Raw genomic sequence first — 21015 nt, 5'->3', positions numbered from 1 at the left:
ATATGGAAGAAATAAGCAATGCCACAACTTTATTGAGATTACCTCTTCTTTTGCAGATGGTTGATGTAGATAAAGATGTAGCTGCATAGGTGATGGAAACAATAATCATATGGGAAGAACAAGTAGAAGAAGCATTTTTTCTTTGTTGGACAGAAGGAAATTTTAGAATTGTCCTTATGATGTATATGTAGGAGAGAACTACACACAAAAGAGTGATGATGAAGGTCAGCACAGCACAGGCTATAACCATCTGCTCAATTAACCAGGTGTCTGAACATGAGATCTTCAGGAGAGGAGATGCATCACAGGCAAAATGATCAATGACATTAGAATCACAGAATTCCAGATGAAAACCTAAGCTGAGTGGAGGGAGGATATCACAATCGTTACCACCCAACAGCAGACAGCCATTGTTTTGCAGTTTCTTGCTCATGATGTTGTATAATGCAGGGGTGTGCAGGTGCCACATAGCGATCATATGCCATGGTTCAAGAGAAGAATTCAGTTAACACAAAGGGTCTAAAAATAGTTGAATGGATTCCGCTGGAGCAGTGGTTAACAAATCTGACTAGAACCATGAGGTTGGGTTGTTCCTGGCCTTGCCAGTGGGTTAAGGACCGCATGCCTTGAGCGTGGTGTGAGTCACAGATGCGCTCAGATCCTTGTTCTGGCTCTGCATAGCCGGTGGCTGTGCCTGGTTGACCCTCGCTTGGGAATCTCCATAGCCTGGGTGAGGCCAAGAAAGGCAAAAAGACAAAAAAAAAAAAATAGTGAATGGCGCAGCATAAGGTAATTTTCTGTCCCAGTGATATATATACAGGAATCTGGAATACGGGAGTGTAGATGAGATTCTAAGAAAGAGAAATTTAGAGGAAAAATACCTGGGAGTTTTAAGGGGGATCCAGCAAGTTAGGTAATGATGGTCAGATTTCTGGTTACACTCAATATGTAGGTGAGAAATAGAAAAGTGAGAAGCAAAGCTGCAGCTGAAAATCCTCTGTCAGTTCCAGAAGGATAATGCTGTTATTGCAGTGGGGAATCTCCATACCGCTTTCCACAGTGGTTGCACCAATTTACAATCCCACCAACAGTGTACTAGGCTTCCTTTTTCTCCACACCCTCTCCAACATTCTTGTTTGTAGGCTTTGGATGATGGCCATTCTGGCTGGTGTGAGGTGGTACCTCATGGGGTTTTGATTTGCATTCTCTGATAATGAGTGGTGTTGAACATCTTTTCATGTGTTTTTGGCCATACATGTGTCTTCTTTGGAGAACTGTCTATTTAGATCTTCTGCCCATTATTGATGGGTTTTTTGTTTTTTTGGTATGGAGCTGCAGAAGGTGTTTAAAATTTTGGAGATGATCCCTGTCAGTGGATTCACTTGCAAAGATTTTCTGGCATTGTGTGGGTTGTCTTTTTGTGTTGTTTAGGCTTTCCTTGCTGTGCAGAAACTTTGAAGTTGATTAGGTCCCATTTGTTTATTTTGTTTTCATTGTCAATACCTAAGAGGGGATCTGAGAAGTTGTTGCTGTCGTTATGTCAGAGAGTGTTTGGCCTATGTTTTCCTCTAAGATTTTCATAGTGTGTGGTCTATATCTAGTCTTGAATCCATTTGGAGTTTATTTTTGGTATGGTGTTAGGGAGTGTTCTAATTCATTCTTTCCATGTGGCTGTCCAGGTTTCCCAGCACCACTTACTGAACAAACTGTCCTTTCTCCATTGTATATCCTTGGCTCCTTTGTCATAGATGAGTTGGCTGTAGGTGTGTGGGTTGAATTCTGGTTTTTCTATCCTGTTCCACTGATGTATATTCTGTCTTTGTGCCAGTACCATGTGGTTTTGAAGATTGTTGCTTTGTAGTATAGTCTGAAGTCGGGAGCCTGATTCCTCCAGCTCTGTTTTTCTTTTTCAGGATGTTTTGGCTACTCTGGGTCTTGTGTGCTTCCAAACAAACTTGAAATATTTTGTTTGAGTTCTGTGAAAAATGTCCTTGGTAATTTGATAGGGATTGCATTGGAATCTGTAGATTGCTTTGGGTAGTATAGTCATTTGATAATATTAACTCTTCCAATCCACGAGCATGGTATATCTTTCCATCTATTTGTGTCATCTTTTGGTTCTTTCATCAGTGGCTTATAGTTTCAGAGTACAGGTCTCTTGTCTCTTTAGGTAGGTTTACTCCTAGGTATTTATTCTTTTGGATGCGACGGTAAATGGGATGCTTCCCTAATTCTCTTTCTGCTCTTCATTGTTAGTGTATGAAATACTGACAATTTGGTGCATAATTTGATCCTGCAACTTTGCCAAATTCATGGATGAGCTCTAACAGTTTCTGGTAGAGTCCTTAGGGTTCTCTAGGTATAGTATCATGTCATCTGCAAATAGGGTAGTTTTACTTCTTCCTTTCCAATGTGGATTCCTTTTATTTCTTTTACTTCTCTGATTGCTGTGGCTAGGATTTCCAAATTTATGTTGAAGAGTAGTGGCAAGAATGGATATCCTTGCCTGTTCCTGATGTCAGCAGGAATCTTTCAGCTTTCACCATTGAGAATGATGTTTGCTGTGGTTTGTCATATGTGGCCTTTATCATGTTGAGGTAGGTTCCCGTTATGCCCACTTTCTGAAAGGTTTTATCAGAAATGGATGTTGGATTTGTCAAAGGCTTTTTCTGCATCTATTGAGAGGATCATATGGTTTTTATTCTCAGTTTGTTAATGTGGTATATCACACTGATGAATTGGTGGATATAGAAGAAACCTTGCATCCCTGGATAAATCCCACTGATCATGATCCACAATCCTTTTAATGTATTGTTGGATATGGTTTACTAGTATTTGTTGAGGATTTTGCACCGATGTTCATCAGTGAAATTGGCCTGTAGTTTTCTTTTTTTTGTGGAATCTTTGTCTGGTTTGGTATCAGGGTGATGGTGGCCTCATAGAATGAGTTTGGGAGTATCCCTTCCTCTGCAATTTTTTGAAAGAGTTAAGAAGGAGAGGTATTAGCTCTCTCTAATGTTTGATAGAATTCACCTGTGAAGCCATCTGGTCCTGAACTTTGTTTGTTGGAAGTTTTTAAATCACAGTTTCAATTTCAGTTCTGTGATGGGTCCATGCATCTTTTCTCTTTCATCTTGGTTAGTCTTGGAAGATTGTACTTTTCTAAGAATTTGTCCATTTCTTCTAGGTTTCTGTTTATTGGCCTATAGTTGCATATAGCAGTCTCTTATATTCCTTTGTATTTCTATGATATCCATTGTTACTTCTCCTTTCATTTCTATTTTATTGATTGAGTCCTCTCTCTTTTTGCTTGATTAGTCTGGCTAAGGGTTTATCAATTTTGTTGATATTTTCAACGAACTAGCTTTTCATTTCAGTGATCCTTTGTATGGTTTTCTTTGTTTCTATTTCATTGATTCCTGCCCTGATCTTTATGATTTCTTTCCTTCTACTAATTTAGGTCTTGTCTGTTCTACTCTCTCAAGCTGCTGAGATGTCAAGTTAGCTTGTTATTTGAGCTTTTTCTTGTTTCCTGAGGTGGGCTTGTATTGTTATAAACTTTCCTCTTAGAATGGCTTTGCTTCATCCCATAGGTTTTGGAATGTCATATTTCATTTTCATTTGCTGCTAGGTATTTCTTAATTTCCTCTTTAATTTCTTCAATGATCCATTGGTTGTTTAGTAGCATGTTGAGTCTCCATGCGTTTGTGTATTTGCAGTTTTTCTTGTTGTTGATTTCTAGTTGTATAGCGTTGTGGTTGGAAAAGATGCTTGATAGATTTCAATTTCTTAAAGTTACCAAAGTTGGATTTGTAGCCCAGGATGTGATCAATCTTAGAGAATGTTCCATGTGCACTTGAATAGAAAGTGTATTCTGTTGCTTTTGGATGGAATGTCCTATAACTATCTATGAAGTCCATCTGGTTAATGTATCATTCAGGGCCTATGTTTCCTTATTGGTTTTCTGTCTGGTTGATCTGTCCATTGCTGTAAGTGGGGTGTTAAAGTCCCTGACTATGATTGTGTATTGTTGATTTGTCCTTTTAAGGTTGTTAGCACTTGCCTTATATATTGTAGTGAACTTGTGTTGGGTGTGTAGGTATTTAAAATTGTTATATCTCTCTTGGATTGATCCTTTGATCATTATGTAATATCCTTCTTTGTCCCTTAAAATATTCTTCATTTTAAAGCCTACTTTGTCTGATATGAGTATTGCTACTCCAGCTTTCTTTTGATCCCCGTTTGCATGAAATATTGTCTTCCGTTCTTTCGCTTTCAATTTGTATGTGTCCCTAGAAGTGAAGTGGGTCTCTTGAAGACAGCATATATTATGGGCCTTGTTTTTGTATCCATTCAGCTAGCCTGTGTCTTTTGGTTGGAGCATTTAGTCCATTAACATTTAAGGTAATTATTGTTATGTATGTTCTTATTGCCATTTTATTTTTTGTCTTTTTTGGCTATTTCTTGGTCTGCTCCTGCGGCGTATTGAGGTTCCCAGGCTAGGGTTTGAATCGGAGCTGTAGCTCCCGGCCTATGCCAGAGCCACAGCAATGCGGGATCCGAGCCGCATCTGCAGCCTACACCACAGCTCACCGCAACGCTGGATCATTAACCCACTGAGCAGGGCAGGGACCGGACCCGCAACCTCATGGTTCCTAGTCAGATTGGTTAACCACTGCTCCACAACGGGAACTCCTTATTGCCATTTAGTAATTGCTTTGGGTTTGTTTTTGTTGCTCTTTTTTCTTCCTTCTTCTCTTGTTCTTTTCTGCCTATAGAAGTTCCTTTAGTATTTGTTGTAAGGCTGGTTTAGTGTTGCTGAATTTTCTCAGCTTTTGCTTACCTGTGAAGATTTTGATTTCTCCTTCAAATCTGAATGAGAGCCTTGCTGCATAAAGTAATCTTGGTTGGAGGTTTTCCTTTATTACACTGAGTATATCATGCCCTTCCCTTCTTGCCTGCAGTTTCTGCTGAAAAATCACCAGTAACCTTATTGGGGTTCCCTTGTATGTATTGTTTCTTTCCCTAGCTGCTTTCAAGATTTTCTCTTTGTCGTTAATTTTGTTCAGCTTGATTAATATGTGTCTTGGGGTTTTCCTCCTTGGGTTTATTTTATATGGTACACGTTGTGCTTCCTGGATTTGAGTGAGTGATTCCTTCTCCATGTGAGGGAAGTTTTTGGCTATTATCTCTTGAATATTTTTTCTGTCCCCTTCTCTCTCTCTTCTCCTTTGGCACCCTATAATAACGGATGTTGGTGCATTTAATGTTGTCCCAGAGTTCTCTGAGACTCTCTTCATTTCTTTTCAGTCTTTTTCTCTTTTCTGTTCTGCATCTGTAATTTCCACTAATCTGTCCTCCACCTCGCTTATTCATTCTTCTGCCTCCTGTATTCTGCTATTAGCTGCTTCTAGTGAATTTTTGTTTCTGTTATTGTATTTTGCATCTCTTCTTGTTTAAGTTTTCTATTTTGTATCTCTTTGCTCAGTGTTTCCTGTACGTTATCTATTTTTGCCTCCAGTTTATTTCCAATGTCTTGTATCATCTTCAGCATCAACAGTTTAAGTCTTTTCCTGCAGGCTGAGAATCTCCTCATTGCTTAGCTGATTTTCTGGGGTTTTTCCTTTCTCCGTCATCTGAGTTATGGTTCTCTGTCTTTTCCTTTTTATAGGTTTTTGGTGTGGTGACCTTTTTACAAATAATAGAGTTGTAGCCTCTCTTACTTCTGATGTCTGCCCCCCTATGGCTGAAATCGGTATGGGGGCTTGCTGTCAGCTTCCTGATGGGAGGGCTGATTCTGATCCCTCTGGTGGGTGGGCTTAGTCTCTGGATGGGATTAGAGGCTGCTGTGTGGCTGAGGGGTCTTTAGGTAGCCTGTTTACTGAGGGGTGGGGTTGTGATCCCACCTGGATTGTCGTTTGCCCTGGGGCTTCTCAGCCGGACTGATGGGTGGGGCCAGATATTCCCCGAAATGGCCACCTCCAGAGAAAGGCACTTTGGTTGCTGAATATTCCCAAGAGCTTTGCTTTCAATGTCCTTCCCTCACAACAAGCCACGTTCTCCCCTGTTTTCGGGGGATGTCTCCCCTGTTTTCCCAGGATGTCTCCAAGAACTGCAGTCAGGTTTGACCCACATTCCCATGGAGACTTTGCCTTGCCCTGGGACCCAGTGCACATGAAAGTCTGTGTGCGCCTTTTAAGAATGGGGTCTCCCTTTCCCCCAGTCCTGTGGAACTCCTGCACAAAAGCCCCACTGGCCTTCAATGCCAGATGCTCCAGGGGCTCTTTCTCCTAGTGCAAGATCCCTACACATGAGAGTTTTATGTGTGGCTCAGAACTCTCACTTCTGTAGGTGAGTCTCTGTGAACCTGTTAGTTTCCTGTCTATTGGGCTTCCCACCCGGGAGACATGGGGTTGTTTATATTACACAATCGCCCCCCTACCTCTTGATGTGTCCTCCTGTTTTTCTTCTGGAGTAGGATATCTTTTTAAGGTTTCTGGTCCATTTGGATGAATTAGTTGTGAATTTTGTTGTTTTTTGGAGAGAAATTGAACTCCAGTCCTTCTCTTCCACCATCATAATCCTGTCCCTTCATAGAGTTTTAAACAGTGTTTTTCTCACTTTCATCTGAGCAAGTAAATCCTTTGTTCTGCTACTATAGGCTCAGTATTCAGGACAGTCTCCAGGGTAGACAGATGGCGTCACAGGGAGGGATATTAATTGAGGATCAGGGTAGATCAAGTTTGGTGGAAGGCTATTACCCTCTTGATCAGTGCATTATCATCTGATGGTGATCATAGATCACAATGACAAGTTCTGTCCTGATTTCTTCTATTTTTAGGAACTCAGTTCACCACCCAGTAGTTGTCTTGGTATTTGACTCAGCTTTGCTTGGGTCTTAAAACATCTCATTTTTAATAATCAATATTTTGCTTGTATCTGAATCCAGTCTTTCATAAATATTAAATATTTAATAATGTCAACACATTCAAATTGACTCTCTAACTTTCACGGAGTATTTTATTTGGGCAAAAATTAAAAAATGAATAAAATTTCAGTATGTGAGTCTCAGTTGATGTGTGTAGGTGTATGTGTGTGTGGGTGCTTGGATTTTATTTTTTGTGTGTCCATGTGAGTTTGTCGATTTTATTTATGATTTAGGCCTGAATCATAACCAGGCGTGCGAATGATTTCTAGGGCCATCCTTGCAGAACATAAATTGTGTCTCATACATGACTATAGGATAGTCCCATCAAATGCTAACCATATTGGTTATTGAAGTCTAGGCCTTTGCTTAAAGAGAGAACTCTGTCATGATATTTCCCATCCACCTCCCACCTTCTGCCAGAACACATGCATACATGCTGTGAAAATAACTGAGGCAGCAAACACTTTCAGACTTACCCTTTAAACATTAAATTATTTCATGGCATCAGTTGACCATTTATTTGAACATTCTCATAATGAGACACAGTCTGAACAGGAATATGCTAGTAGGGACCTGAAAGCTAAGTTTTCTTGGGAAACTACACTCAGCTAGAAAATCCCTGGAAATGCCCAGAGCCCTCCTACACTATAGGGCATTTCTAGAAGAGGGCCTCTGCCATTTTTGTGTTCTTCACTTGACAGCAAGGAAAAAAAAAAAAAAAAGGAAGAAAGAAAGAAAGAAAAACAGAAGTGCCTAATCTCTAGGGCTAGGCATATCTTGGGCTATGGAGTGATTAGGGATGGTTGATCTTCTGAATTTCTTCATCAGGAGAACATATTTGGCACCAAATATTATGGCTAGTTAATTTGTGTATTCTCCTATAACAAGAGTCATTAGAGTAAACAAAGAAAAGAAGAGTCCTTGGAGACTCAGGTTTGAACGTCATCAAGGAATATTAATATAAAATTTTGGCTGTCAACTTTACAGCAACGGTGCCAGTGCCCTTAAGATCAAGAAACTGCAACAACAGAATTAGATACACTGTGGTGATGCAGGCTAATATAAGTCAAATGATGAAATGATTTTTTTTTTGTATTATTGCAGGCAATGAAACCATTCTCTACTTCCTTTCGGTTAAGTAATTCACTGGTGTCCTGGTGGTTAAGAATTGTGTTGTCACTGCTGTGGTGTGGGTTCCATTCCTGTCCTGGGATCTTCTGCATGCCAGGGCATGGCCAGTAAAATTAAGTAACTCATGGACATTATGAAAAATATGGAGGTAAAATGGAAACAAATTACATAGACATTGCCACTGTAAATTGTTTTATAAAACAGTGTCATATATTTTCCTACTCAAACATAAGTACCTAAGTAAACTTGCAAACACAGTTGTAAACTACTTTTTCACCCAACCATTTATGGTTGATTTAGTTATCAATATAAGAGATTTAGAACAATTTTTAATGACTGAATGATATAATTTTAATCTCCTTCGATAATAAGTACCACTGGCTTGAGAACTTAAGTTGTTTCCATTTATTTTTTTTTAAATCATTTATTTATATATATATTTTTTTGACTGCACAGCATGGTGACCCAGTTACACATACATGTATATAGTGTTTTTTCTCACATTACGTGTTCCATCATAAGTGACTAGACAGAGTTCCCCATTTCTTTTTTAATAATAAAAAATACTACTTTAAAGTTTTATATAAAATCTTTGTTCCCACAACTATTATACATCAGTCCATTCCTATAGGGAAATTCTTAGTCGTAGGTAGGAAAGTTTTTATATTTGTGTGGCTTGTCATACAGATTTCTCATCAGATGTGCCTAAAAAAATATGTACTTCTAATCCAGAAATAGAAACCATTAGTATGACTGTGATTGTGTGGATAGTCTTAATAGATTGTCTTAGAAAAGACTCAGCATCTTTCTGTGTACTAGAGAGAGTTCTCTGCAGCTAAACAAAAATAGAAGATTAATAGACAGTTGAATTCGTACCATTGTTTTCCTTAGTGCAAAGGGATGTCAGTATAGGGTCCTGGAAAGAATTACCTCCAATAAAAGTTTAGAGATATCAGCAAATAAGGAATGAAAAAAAACAACTCTACTATAGCAACAAAGTATTGAGTGGCTGAATGAAACCTTAAGAAAAAAATTAGGATAAATTCCCAATAAACAAGCCCAAAGCACATTGAATTCTCTGTCGTCTTTTGTGTATTGCAGCCACTATCACTTTTTTCTTTTTACATTTTCTAAAACACAACCATTAACTTCTGTCGATATATATTGAGAACTGATTATATATTCTGTGCACTCTTCAAGGTGGTAATGGTACAGCCATAAACAAAGCAGACAGAATCACAACTGGCTCTTGTTGGCCTCACTTACTAGCTATTTTTAGGACTCGCACTGTATTATGTATTTTGGCACTAGTCTTGCTTTATCATCATAAAGATGGTTTTGTTGTCTCAGCAGATTTTATTAGATCACTGCAACCTGGGTGATGAATTAATGTACAGGCTGTGTTCTTTCACTCTAGAGAGAATGCAGTGATTCACTCTCAACTCTAAATTGTTGGGCTTTAAAGATTTTTTTTTACAAGGTAGACGTGGACCTCCTGGTTTGTAAACCCATAGTGTTAAATATATTCCATTTTGATCAAACTACCTCGTTAATATTTTCAAAACTTATCTTATTTTTGCTTGAGGAGAGTAACTGTAATTGTATATATATACTTTTTGGATTTTGGTTTTAAAGAAAGCAATGGCTACTATGATTTCATTATTTCCCTATTCAAGAATTTGATTTTTTTATTTTGATGTAAGATTAAATTGTTCTTTTATTGATCAGAGCCAGGTTAGAATTTAAGTAAGACCCTTTTCCTGGAAATTTAATTTCATGCTCTCTTGATACATAATGTCATCTTGGAGAAAGTTTATTTTCAACAAAAGTTGAAATGACTCAACTTCCTTATATTAACATGGATTGAAATGATGATTTGGGAGACAAGATTCAGGACTTACAGTGTTATGAGCATTTAATATGAACAGACAGTAGACCAGGGTGCAATAGTTAAGAATTGTAGATTATGGAGTTCCTGCTGTGGGGCAGCAAGTTAAGGATCCAGAATTGCTTAGTTGTTGTGTAGGCTGCAGCTAATCTTGGATTCAATGCCTGGCTGGGGAACTTCCATAGGTTTAGAGTGTGATGTGGCAGAAAAAGAAAAAAAAAAAGAATTGATGATTATGACTTTAAGGTGCACTACTCTTTTGTATTTATATTTGATACTGACTTTCAACATTTCTTTATGTCTTTGAGATCAATGAAATTCTTTTGATTAAGTCTGTGAAAGCTCGTTTCACTTGCTTGTTCCTCAGGGTATAAATAAGTGGGTCTAGCATGGGGGCAACTGAAGCGCTGAGCACAGACACACATTTATTACTTGCTGGATCATCTTTTGGTGATGGTTTGACATAGATGAAGATACAACTGCCATAGGTGATAGAAACCACTATCAGGTGAGAAGAGCAGGTAGAGAAGGCCTTCATCTTTTGCTGGGCAGAAGGGAACTTTATGATGGTCTTGATGATGTAGGTATAGGACATGATATCAGTCAACACAGCAAGGGCAACAGCCATCTGTTCTATGAGCTGGGTGTCTGAACAAGATATCTTCAGCAAAGGAGAAGTATCACAGGAAAAATGATCAATGATATTAGAGTCACAGAATTCCAGGTTTAGGCCCAGGCACAGTGGTGGAAATATGACCAACCAGCCTGCTATCCAACAGCAGCTGACAAGCCATCCACAGACTCTGCTGTTCATGATGGTCGCATAATGTAAGGGTTTGCAGATGGCCACATAGCGGTCATAGGACATGGCGGCCAGGAGAAAAAATTCTGTGGCTCCAAAAAGGATGACAAAAAATAATTGAGCCACACAAGCATTATAGGAGATAGTTTTGTCCCCAGTTGATAAGCTGTATAGGAACCTGGGGATGCAGACCGTAGTGAAGAAGGTTTCTAAAAAGGAGAAGTGTTTGAGGAAGAAGTACATGGCAGTTTTAAGGTGAGAATCTACCAAAGTGAGTATAATGATGGTCATGTTCCCAGTTTTACTCAGTGTGTAGGAGACAAACAGAAATATAAAAATGAGAACCTGCATTTGAGGATCACCTGTCAGTCCCAGAAGTATGAATGTAGATAATGATGTACGGTTTCTCATGGCTGACTTGCACTTCTTCTCAACTCCTCACCAACTCAAGTGGCTTTGAACTGAGAAAACTCGTATGAAATTATGAGGCCATGACTATTGTGTAAAGAAAAAATCCAATCTATACAGTGAATAGTCATTTTCTTCTTTGACTTCCTTATGTCCCATCAAAACTCAGGGATTCTCAGCTCTTTTATGAGCATAATAGGTCCCCTTGAGATTTTCTTATGCATTCATGATCAAGACCCTCGCCAAACTGGGTATAGAGGGAGCATTCCTGAATATAATCAAAGCCATTTATGATAAACCCACAGCAAATATAATACTCAATGGGGAAAAACTGAAAGCCTTCTCACTCAAATCTGGAACAAGACAGGGATGCCCACTCTCACCACTGCTCTTCAACATCGTTTTGGAAGTCTTAGCCACAGCAATTAGACAAACAAAAGAAATAAAAGGCATCCAAATAGGAAGAGAAGAGATCAAACTATCACTGTATGCAGATGACATGATACTATACATAGAAAACCGTAAGGACTCGACCCCAAAACTCCTTGAACTGATTAATAAATTCAGCAAAGTAGCAGGATATAAGATTAACATTCAGAAGTCAGTTGCATTTCTGTATACCAGCAATGAAATATTAGAAAAGGAATACAAAAATACGATGCCTTTTAAAATTGCACCTCACAAAATCAAATACCTCGGAATACACCTGACCAAGGAAGTAAAGGACCTATATGCCGAGAACTATAAAACTTTAATCAAAGAAATCAAAGAAGATGTAAAGAAATGGAAAGATTTTTCTGAAATCATTTTATATTACAGTCCATATTTTTCTACCTCTTGTATGTTCTCCCATCTCTAGTTTTCAGTTAAGCTAAATTTTGCCATTTGTTCTCTCCAATGTATTTAGCTATGGGATTAGAAAACATTATCCATGTGGTACAGTTTTGTGGATATTATAATGTCCTTTTGCTCCTAATAATTCTTTACTACTCATCAGGTTGAATGGATTTCTAAGTTACTTGGAAGTGTTGGTTCCTGCTAAATGCAAATAAATGGCAGAGTTTGACATTGTGTACAGGCTATGTGTGCAGTATTGGATTGTTTGCTTTTACCGCCATGATCAGAGAAGTTAGTTCATTTTTATTTTACTTTTGGCTTTAGAATTGTCATCGAAATAACACGCAGTGTTTTCTAGTTTAGTCATTCACCTGTAGTTTCTCCATGAATCCCCAATCTTCCTTCTATTTTTCATCTGATAGAACCTCGTGTTTTATGTGTGGTACATAAACAAGTTACCTACTCCAGTATTGGGTAAAGAAATTAGTATAAGTAGAAAAAAAACCCAAAGAAATTAACCTCAATTATTTATACTTTGGAGGTCATGAAGGCCAAGGGAAGACAGAATGAGACACAAGTTGGAGGAAGAGACCAAGGAGTCATGATGAGCTTGTCAAGTAGTTAATTGAATTGTATCCTGTAGCGGAAAAGTGACCTTAGTGGAAAAACTGGGAAAATCCTAATTATGTCTGTATTGAAAATAATTCATTTCTTTTAATTTTATTTATGTTTCAATTAGTCTTTTGCCCCTCTGACACCACAAAGCTTGGCCCTTCTGGCACCCCTGGGGACTCACAGACCTCAGCGAGGTCCATAGCCCCTAGGTGTTGGGATATGGAGTCAGGAAACCTGTGCATGGTACCACCATCGCAGATCCGACAGGGGGTGCCCAGAGAGTGTGCGATATGCGCCTTGGGGGCACAGGTGGTGGTGGTGCTTACCCAGCCAGGCCTGGCTTGGGACCCTGAGCCATCCTTAAATGTGTATTTTAGTTTTCAGTATTTGTGTATAGTGTTTGTTCCTTAGTGTTAATAATTGAACTGTGATTGTAGAGGATGCTACCGTTAGGGCGAGCTGGGTGAAGGCTAGCTAAGAATTATGTGCACTATTTTTTCAACACTTGTGAAAGTGCAATTTTATTTCATTGTTAAAACTTACCAACTAGAAATAAAAAAGAAAGAAAGAAAACCAAAAAAGCAAACTGCAATTGCTGAGCACTTTCTATGTGCTGGGCAGTTTGTTAGGGCAAGTCTTCACATGGGTTATTTGTCTGGTGTTTATATTCTCTAATCTGATTGCATTTCAACCGTGTTTTAGCAGTGAAGTCGATTTTATTCTGTTTATAAGTAGGTCGGATATTATTTGAAATTAACGCTGACAGTTGAAATTGTGGATGAATGTTAATTAGAAATGCCCGAATTGCATGGATTCTGTCTCTGCCTACAAGCCCAATTATAACATCAACTCCTAAGACCAGAAGTGCTTGAGGTTTTTTGACCCACGGATAGCACACTCCTGTGATGAAGGTTCTATATTTAGAAAGGAATATTCCCTGTGAAACAGCTCTTTCGAGTGTGTTCACCAAAGAGGGACATTCACTTTCCACAAAGCAGAGCAAAATGTTTATAATTTGGGTGGAGTCTCTTTCTTGTTCCTCTGTTCATTAGAAGCGTCCCATCCCGCCCTTACCTTCACTAGAAGTTACTAGCAGGATACTAAGTTTGGGCTTAGTGTCACTTCCTGAGAAAAAGTTTCTTGAATCTTCATTGTCTGAGTTACATGCCTGTTGTTTTTGCCTCTTTTGCACATAGTACTCATGTCTCTATCACTGAGCCTGTAAGTGTATTTTTTTGCTATTGGGCTCTTCAGAGTCTTGTTCCCTGAGATTCCACAGTAGCTGGCCCTATTCAAGAGCTCAATAAATAACTTAATTTTTAAAAGAATAAGTTTTTTATGTATTCTTTGGACTCAGAACAAGCAGTCTGTTTCTCATTTAGTGGAATTTCCATTGTCTTTTATATAAGAGAGAATGTTGCATTCTGTAATATAAATATGTAATCCTACATGGGGGGGGGTTTCCAATTTTTAGCTGCGAAGGCTCTATTAATTCCTTTTTTAGCTTTTTGAGGTGTAATTGATATAAGAATTGCACATATTTAATGTATATGCCATATATTGTCTCTGTTGCTTGGTCTCCTTTTTTTTTTTTTTCCCAAAAATGAGCTCTTTAAAAACATAAGACTCATTCTTTGCTCCCTAGAAGTACCAAAAAAGGCGACATGTCAGATATAGCCCTAGAGTTAAAAAAACCTGTCCTTTGAAATGTGTTGCTTGGATCAAAAAGTAGAATATATTTGGTCTTCTCTCTGATTACTTACATAACCGCTAACGCAAGGAACTATGTCTAGTCACTTATGATGGAGCATGCTAATGTGAGAAAATAGAATGTGTGCATGTATGTGTAACTGGGTCACCATGCTGTATCGTAGAAAAAAAATTGTATTGGGGAAATAATTTAAAAAATAAAATAAATTTAAAAATATATACATTCAATTAATTACCACACCACACATTACATGAAACGTCTCTGTCATCCCAAAACATTTCCTCATGACGTTTTGCAGACAGTACACTCCATTCTGGTCTCATTCAGTCACTGACCTGCTTTCTGACACTCTGGATTTTTTTTCTTGCTCAACAATGTGAAAACATGGAATATAGTGTGTGTGACACCGTTTGCTCAGCATAAATTTTTGAAATTTTCTATTTTATTTGTTCTAGAGGTTTATTCCTTTGGGCAGTTGAATGGCTTTCCATTGCATGATATACCACAATAGTTTTCTCTGTTTTTTGGATGTTTACACTTTTGAGTCCTATGAATCCAGCTGCTATAAACATTCATGCATGTAATTTGGGCAATGTATAGTTTCATTTTTCTTAGGTAAATAGAGAATTTGCTAAGACATATGATAACCAGGTTTAACTCTATATGAACCTGCCAGAATGTTTTCCCAAGTGGTTGTATCACTTCACGTATGTCGACCATTCCTTTGTGAAGTTCCAGTTGTTCTCTGTCTTTGCTGTGACTTATAGTGTCAGCCTGTATTCTAATTGTAGCCATTCTAATAAGTCTGTGTGGCTCATTTTAGTTATAATTTGATTTCCTGATGACTAGTGATATTGAGCTCTTGCCATGTGCTTGTTGGCTATTCATGTAACTTCCCTTATGAAATGTCCACCAAGTTTCTTGACCAATCTGTTTGGTTATTATAATTGAGCTTTGGTAGGAAATTGTTAAGGATGTTTGAATTCTGCAGTCATGAGGTTTGTTGGTCTACATTTTTATGCTCATAGTTTCTTTGTCTGGTATTAGAATCAGATACATGTGAATTTCTTAAAATGAGTGAGAAAGTATTCTTTCTTCATGTATTTGAAAGAATTTGCAAAGATGGGATCATTTATCCCTTGGATAGTATTCATCAATGAGGCAACATGATTTTGGTGTTTTCTTTGTGAAAATATTTTTAGGTATTAATTCGTGGGTAAAATAGAAATGTATGCAGATGTTCTGTTTCTTTTTGAGTCAGGTTTACAATTTGTAAGTTTCAGAGAACCTTTCCATTTCATCTAAGTTGTTGACTGTATTGGTTTCATATTGCTCATAGTTTTCCCAAATTAATTTGTTGACATCTGGAGGCCCAAAAGATGGATGATAACTTGATTTCTTGTGCTGATCATTTCATCATGTATAAAAATATGGAATCACTATGCCGTACACTTGAAACCAATGTAATATTGTATGTCAATTATACTTGAATAAAAAAGAATGCCATCTCTACACCAATACTGTAAAATAGGTAGGAAAAATGTCTAAAAGAAGAAAAAGAAATGACTGAATTATGATGGGTTCTGGTTAATGGATTAAAATGATCTATTTTATTCCTCACAAATCAACGTTCAATAATTACTTCTTCAGTATATGAAGGGATTATAATATTGGTTATCAGCTTTATGCAAAAATAAGGTAGCTGTGCATATTTTGAGTGGTTTATCAAGAGATACTTTTTACTTTCTTCTGTTTTTTTTTTTTTTTTTTTTTTTTGGCCTGCACCCACAGCACATGTAGGTTCTCAGGCAAGGAGTCAAATGGAAGCTGTAGCTGCCAGCCTACACCATGCAACAACAATGCCAGATCTGAGCCACATCAATGACCTACATCACAGCTCACAGCAATCTTTCGAGTTGGTTTATCAAGAGATACATTTTACTTTCTTAAAAGAAATGCAGTTTTTTTGAGAGAGTCATGAAGGGCTTGTTTAACTTGCTTATTCCTCAGAGTATATATAAAAGGATTCAGCACTGGTGAAATGGGGGAAATAAGCAATGACACACTTTTATTGAGATTTACCTCTTCTTTGGCAGATGGATTGATGTAGATGAAGATGCAGCTGCCATAGGTGATGGAAACGACAATCATGTGGGAAGAACAGGTAGAAAAGGCTTTTTTTCTTTGTTGGGCAGAAGGGAATTTTAGAATCGTCCTTATGATGTATATGTAGGAGAGAACCACACCTACAAGAGTGATGATGAAGGTCAACACAGCACAGGCTATAACCATCTGCTCAATTAACCAGGTGTCTGAGCATGAGATCTTCAGGAGAGGAGATGCATCACAGGCAAAATGATCAATGAGATTGGAGTCACAGAATTCCAGATGAAAACACAAGCTGAATGGAGGGAGGATAATCAGAAGTGCTGCCAGCCAACAGCAGACAACCATTGTTTTGCAGAGTTTGTTGCTCATGATTGTCATATAATGCAGGGGTTTGCAGATGGCCACATAGCGATCATATGCCATGGTTGCCAAGAGAAAGAACTCAGTTATCACAAAGAGGTCTGTAAGAAATAATTGAGTGAAACATGTGTTATAGGTAATTGTTCTGTCTCCAGTTGATATACTGTATAGGAATCTTGGAATACAGGCAGTTGTAAATGAGATTTCTAGGAGAGAGAAATTTTGGAGGAAAAAATACATGGGGGTTTTAAGGTGGGGATCCAGCAAGGTTAGGGTGATGATGGTCAGATTTCCAGCTACACTCAATATGTAGGTGAGAAAGAGGAAAAGGAAAAGCAAAAGCTGCAGCTGAGGATCTTCTGTCAGTCCCAGAAGGATGAATGTTGTTATTGCAGTGTGGTTTCTCATATTGACTCCTGGATTTTGTCAACCATAAATGTCAATGTCAGAGAGATTTGAATGCAGAATTCAAAGACATCATCCACTGATGAACACGCTCTTGTGTATTGAACTCATCCAACATGCATTAGTTTTACTTTTAGATTGGAGGAATACATTTCCTGTTTTACAGTGAGCTCAACCCCTTAGTCTATTTATTTATAATGACAAGTGAAATTATACATTTTGTTTAGTTTATAGTTTAACTTTTCCTTTAGTAATTTCTCAAAATTAATTCATAATGAATTAAATATATTATCTCCTACACTGAATTGTGCATTTTTTATTTACTTTTATTTTTCATTTCATATATTAAGCAGTTTTTTATACTGCCAAAGATTGTTCTTCAGTACATAAGCATATTTTAAAAAAGTTAATTCAGTGTCATTCTTTTGCCTTAAATTTGGGAATTATTAAAATACTAAAATAAAGGTTTGACCATGACCCAAACAAACCATTTCAATTCTCTCTAAAATATAAAGGATTTTTATCTTTCTAATGAGTGATCATTTGTTATAAGGGCAAACGTGTTTTGACTCTGAAACATCCACATTTGTAGTTTTGCAGATGTAAAAACTTCCGTTTCTATGTCTGTGTTACCTCTTGGATTACATGATGCAGTACAACCTCATTACATATTGCACTTTCATCGCCTCGTGAGGTTATGCTGAGTGTAATCAATGAACTTCTGAAGGATGTAAAAGCTATACTTTGATGCTTCATTTAAGCACTCAGATTGAAACATATGTACACACCGTGTTATGGAGAAAAAGTTAAGACGAAAGTGACTGAATATCCTCTCCATGCACCTCTCTTTCCTCCATTCACGTTTCTTTCCAGTCCACATTTTTGCCTCTCTTTTTACATTTTGCATTCATTTCTCAAAGACTTAGTCTCTGGTTTTCAAGCTCAGCAGCCTTGATAAAGCACTCCTTCATGGATCTTCCTGTGGGTCAATTCAAGATAAATCATAATTTAAATGTGTTTCAGTGTAATCCTAAGAATACATGCTTACAAGTCTCTTTGTGTGCTCCAGGCACTGGTCTAAGTCTCTTACAGGTATCACGCGTAGAAACCTTAGGATATCCTGTGAGGTTGGGAGGTATGTTGTCTCCATTTTCAAAGTGGGAAAAGTGGGGCACAGAGAGATAAGGCCTGTGTCCCCTGCTTTCTGGATATTCAGTATCCACTCAGAAGGGCTCCAGAGCCCTGGCCTGAGTCACTGTACTGTGGTTATTGGTGCACATTTACCAGAATGCCTTGGTTTCATGATGACAGAATTTGTATTTGTAATTCAAACAAAGGTAGTATTACTTTAGAATTCATTGTTAAACCAAGACACTTGAGAAGCAGTGAGGGGCAGGAGTAATGAATAATTATGGTGCTGCATCTGCGGTGAATGTGCTCTTGAGGGCAAAATCTAAACGTGTGCAGTCACTCAGTTCGTGTGGCTGATGGGGCTGCACGTCACCAATGTTCAGCTAGCTAATTTTCTATTTTATTCTTTATTCCTGTTGGTATATTGACCCTTCCATATTGTTGGCTCGGTATTTCTTTCCGTGAAATGTGAAGTCTGAAGAGTAGAGACCATATTATTCTGGGTTAATATGATCAAGGTGGTGAGAGTTATTTCTCATGTATCCTCCTTTACATGGATAGATAGTCATAGTTTTCTAACCTGTAAGTGATGTCCTCAGGGGTCCAAATTCTTGTAACCTTATGAAATGCAAAATGGATCACCTATAGATAAGCCATTTTCTCATTTTTAGATTTTCTTTCTCAGAACGTACTGATACATGCACTTTGAGAGTTGTTTTTTTAATTTTTTTTTTTCAGGTCCTCATCTGTGGCACATGTAAGTTCCCAGGCTATAGGCTGAATCAGAGCTACAGCTCCAGGCTATGCCACAATCATAGCAGTGCAGGAAATAAGCTGCATCTACAACCTCCACCACAGCTCATCGCAATACTGGATCCCTGATCCATTGATCAAGGCCAGGGATCGAACCTGCATCCTCATGGATTCTGGTTGGATTTGTTTCTGCTGTGATGCAAAGGGAACACCCTTTTCCCTTCATTTACTAATTATATAAACAGTAGTTTTTCCCCTAGCATCATCCACATATGACCAAGTGGATTTTTTAAATTAAGCAGTAATTCACATTTTACATTACATTAGTTTCAGGTATACAACATAATAATTCACTGTTTGTTTACATTGTGAAATAATCATCACATTAAGTCTGGGTAATATCAGTCACCTTATGTAGTTACCAAACATTTTTTTCTTGTGATGAGAACTTTTAAGAGCTGCTCTCTTGCTTTCAAATATTCAAGACACTCTTACTGACTGTGGTCACCATGCTGTAAATTCCATCCCTGTGACTTACTTACTTTATCACTGAAGTTTGTATCCTTTGAGCCCCTTCACCCACTTCCCTGCTGCTCCCCACTGTCCACCTCTGAAACTACCAGTCTGTCCTCTGTATCCGCGAGCTTGTTTGTTTATTTGTTCTTGCTTTGTTTTTTAGATTCCACGTATAAGTGAGATCATATGGTGTTTGCCTTTCTTTGTTTAACTTATTTCACAGTGTTTTGAACCATATCTTCTCTCTTTCATCTAAGCAAGTAAACCCTGTCATCTGCTACTATAGGCTCAGTATACAGGATGCAGTCTCCAGGGTAGACAGATGCCATCACAGGGAGGGATATTAATTGAGGCTCAGGATCGATCAAGTTTGATGGAAAGCTCTTACCCTCTTGAACACTGCATTATCATCTGATGGTGACCATAGCTCACATGAGAAGCTCTGTCCTGTTTTCTTCTTTTTCAAGAACTCAGTTCATCTCCCAATAGTTCTTTTGGAATTTGACTCAGCTTTGCCTGGGTCTTAAAACTGTTTGTTTTTGGAGTTCCTTTTGTGGTTCAGTGGAAATGAATCTGACTAGTATCCAGGAGGCCTAGGTTCAATCCCTGGCCTTGCTCAGTGGGTTAAGGAATGGGCATTGCCATGAGCTGTGGTGTAGATCACAGATGCATGTCGGATCTAGCATTGCTGTGGCTGTGGTGTATGCTGGCGGCTACTGCTCTGATTTGACCCCTAGCCTAGGAACCTCCCTATGCCAGGGGTGAGGCCCTAAAAAGGCAAAAAAAAAAAAAATTTCGTTTTTAATAGTAAATATTTAATCTTAATCCATTCTTTAAGTATTGAACTTTCACAGAGCATTTTATTTGTGGAACAGATAAAAAAAGGAATAAGATTTCCAGATGTGAGTGTGCAGTTGATGTGTGTATATGTATATGCACACTTGGATTTTAGGTATTGTGTGTTCCTATGTGTTGTGGAGATTTTATTTCTGAATATCCTCACCCAGACCTGCTAATGATTTCTAGGACCAGCTTTCTAGAAAAAAAAACTTGTATCTCTTAAATGACTGTAGGATCGTCCCCTGAAATGCTAACTGTATTGGTTTGTTTAAGTCTAACATTGTGGTAAAGAGAGAAATCTATCATGACATTCCCCCTTCACCTCCACCTAGTGCCGGAATATGTGCAGACATACTGTGAAAGCAACTGAGACGGTAAACCTTTTTATACTTACCCTTTAAGCTGTACAAGTTACTTCATGGCATCTCTTGATGGTTTATTTGAACATCTTTTTAATGAGACACAGGCTGAACAGGAGCATGCTAGTGGAGACCTGAACGCCAAGTTTTCTCAGGAAACTACCTCGGCTAGAAAATCCCTGAACTACCCAGAGCCTCCTATATCATATACCATAGCATGTA

General features: G+C 38.1%; 2 protein-coding genes across 2 annotated transcripts; both read right to left on the bottom strand.

Moving 5' to 3' along the window:
- Positions 1 to 10242: 10242 nt before the first annotated feature.
- On the bottom strand, positions 10243 to 11160 carry LOC100513086 (olfactory receptor 6C2-like). The gene has a single exon (XM_013997610.2). It carries the CDS (start codon positions 11158 to 11160, stop codon positions 10243 to 10245), a length of 918 nt encoding a protein of 305 aa, XP_013853064.2.
- Positions 11161 to 16159: 4999 nt separating this feature from the next.
- LOC110258626 (olfactory receptor 6C68-like) lies at positions 16160 to 17470 on the bottom strand. Its single transcript, XM_021081921.1, has one exon. It carries the CDS (start codon positions 17195 to 17197, stop codon positions 16259 to 16261), a length of 939 nt encoding a protein of 312 aa, XP_020937580.1. The 5' UTR covers positions 17198 to 17470; the 3' UTR covers positions 16160 to 16258.
- Between the last annotated feature and the right edge of the window lie 3545 nt (positions 17471 to 21015).

This window comes from Sus scrofa, unplaced genomic scaffold, assembly GCF_000003025.6.
Source record: "Sus scrofa isolate TJ Tabasco breed Duroc unplaced genomic scaffold, Sscrofa11.1 Contig2584, whole genome shotgun sequence".
NCBI lineage: Eukaryota > Metazoa > Chordata > Mammalia > Artiodactyla > Suidae > Sus > Sus scrofa.
This window is presented reverse-complemented; position numbering and strand designations above follow the sequence as displayed.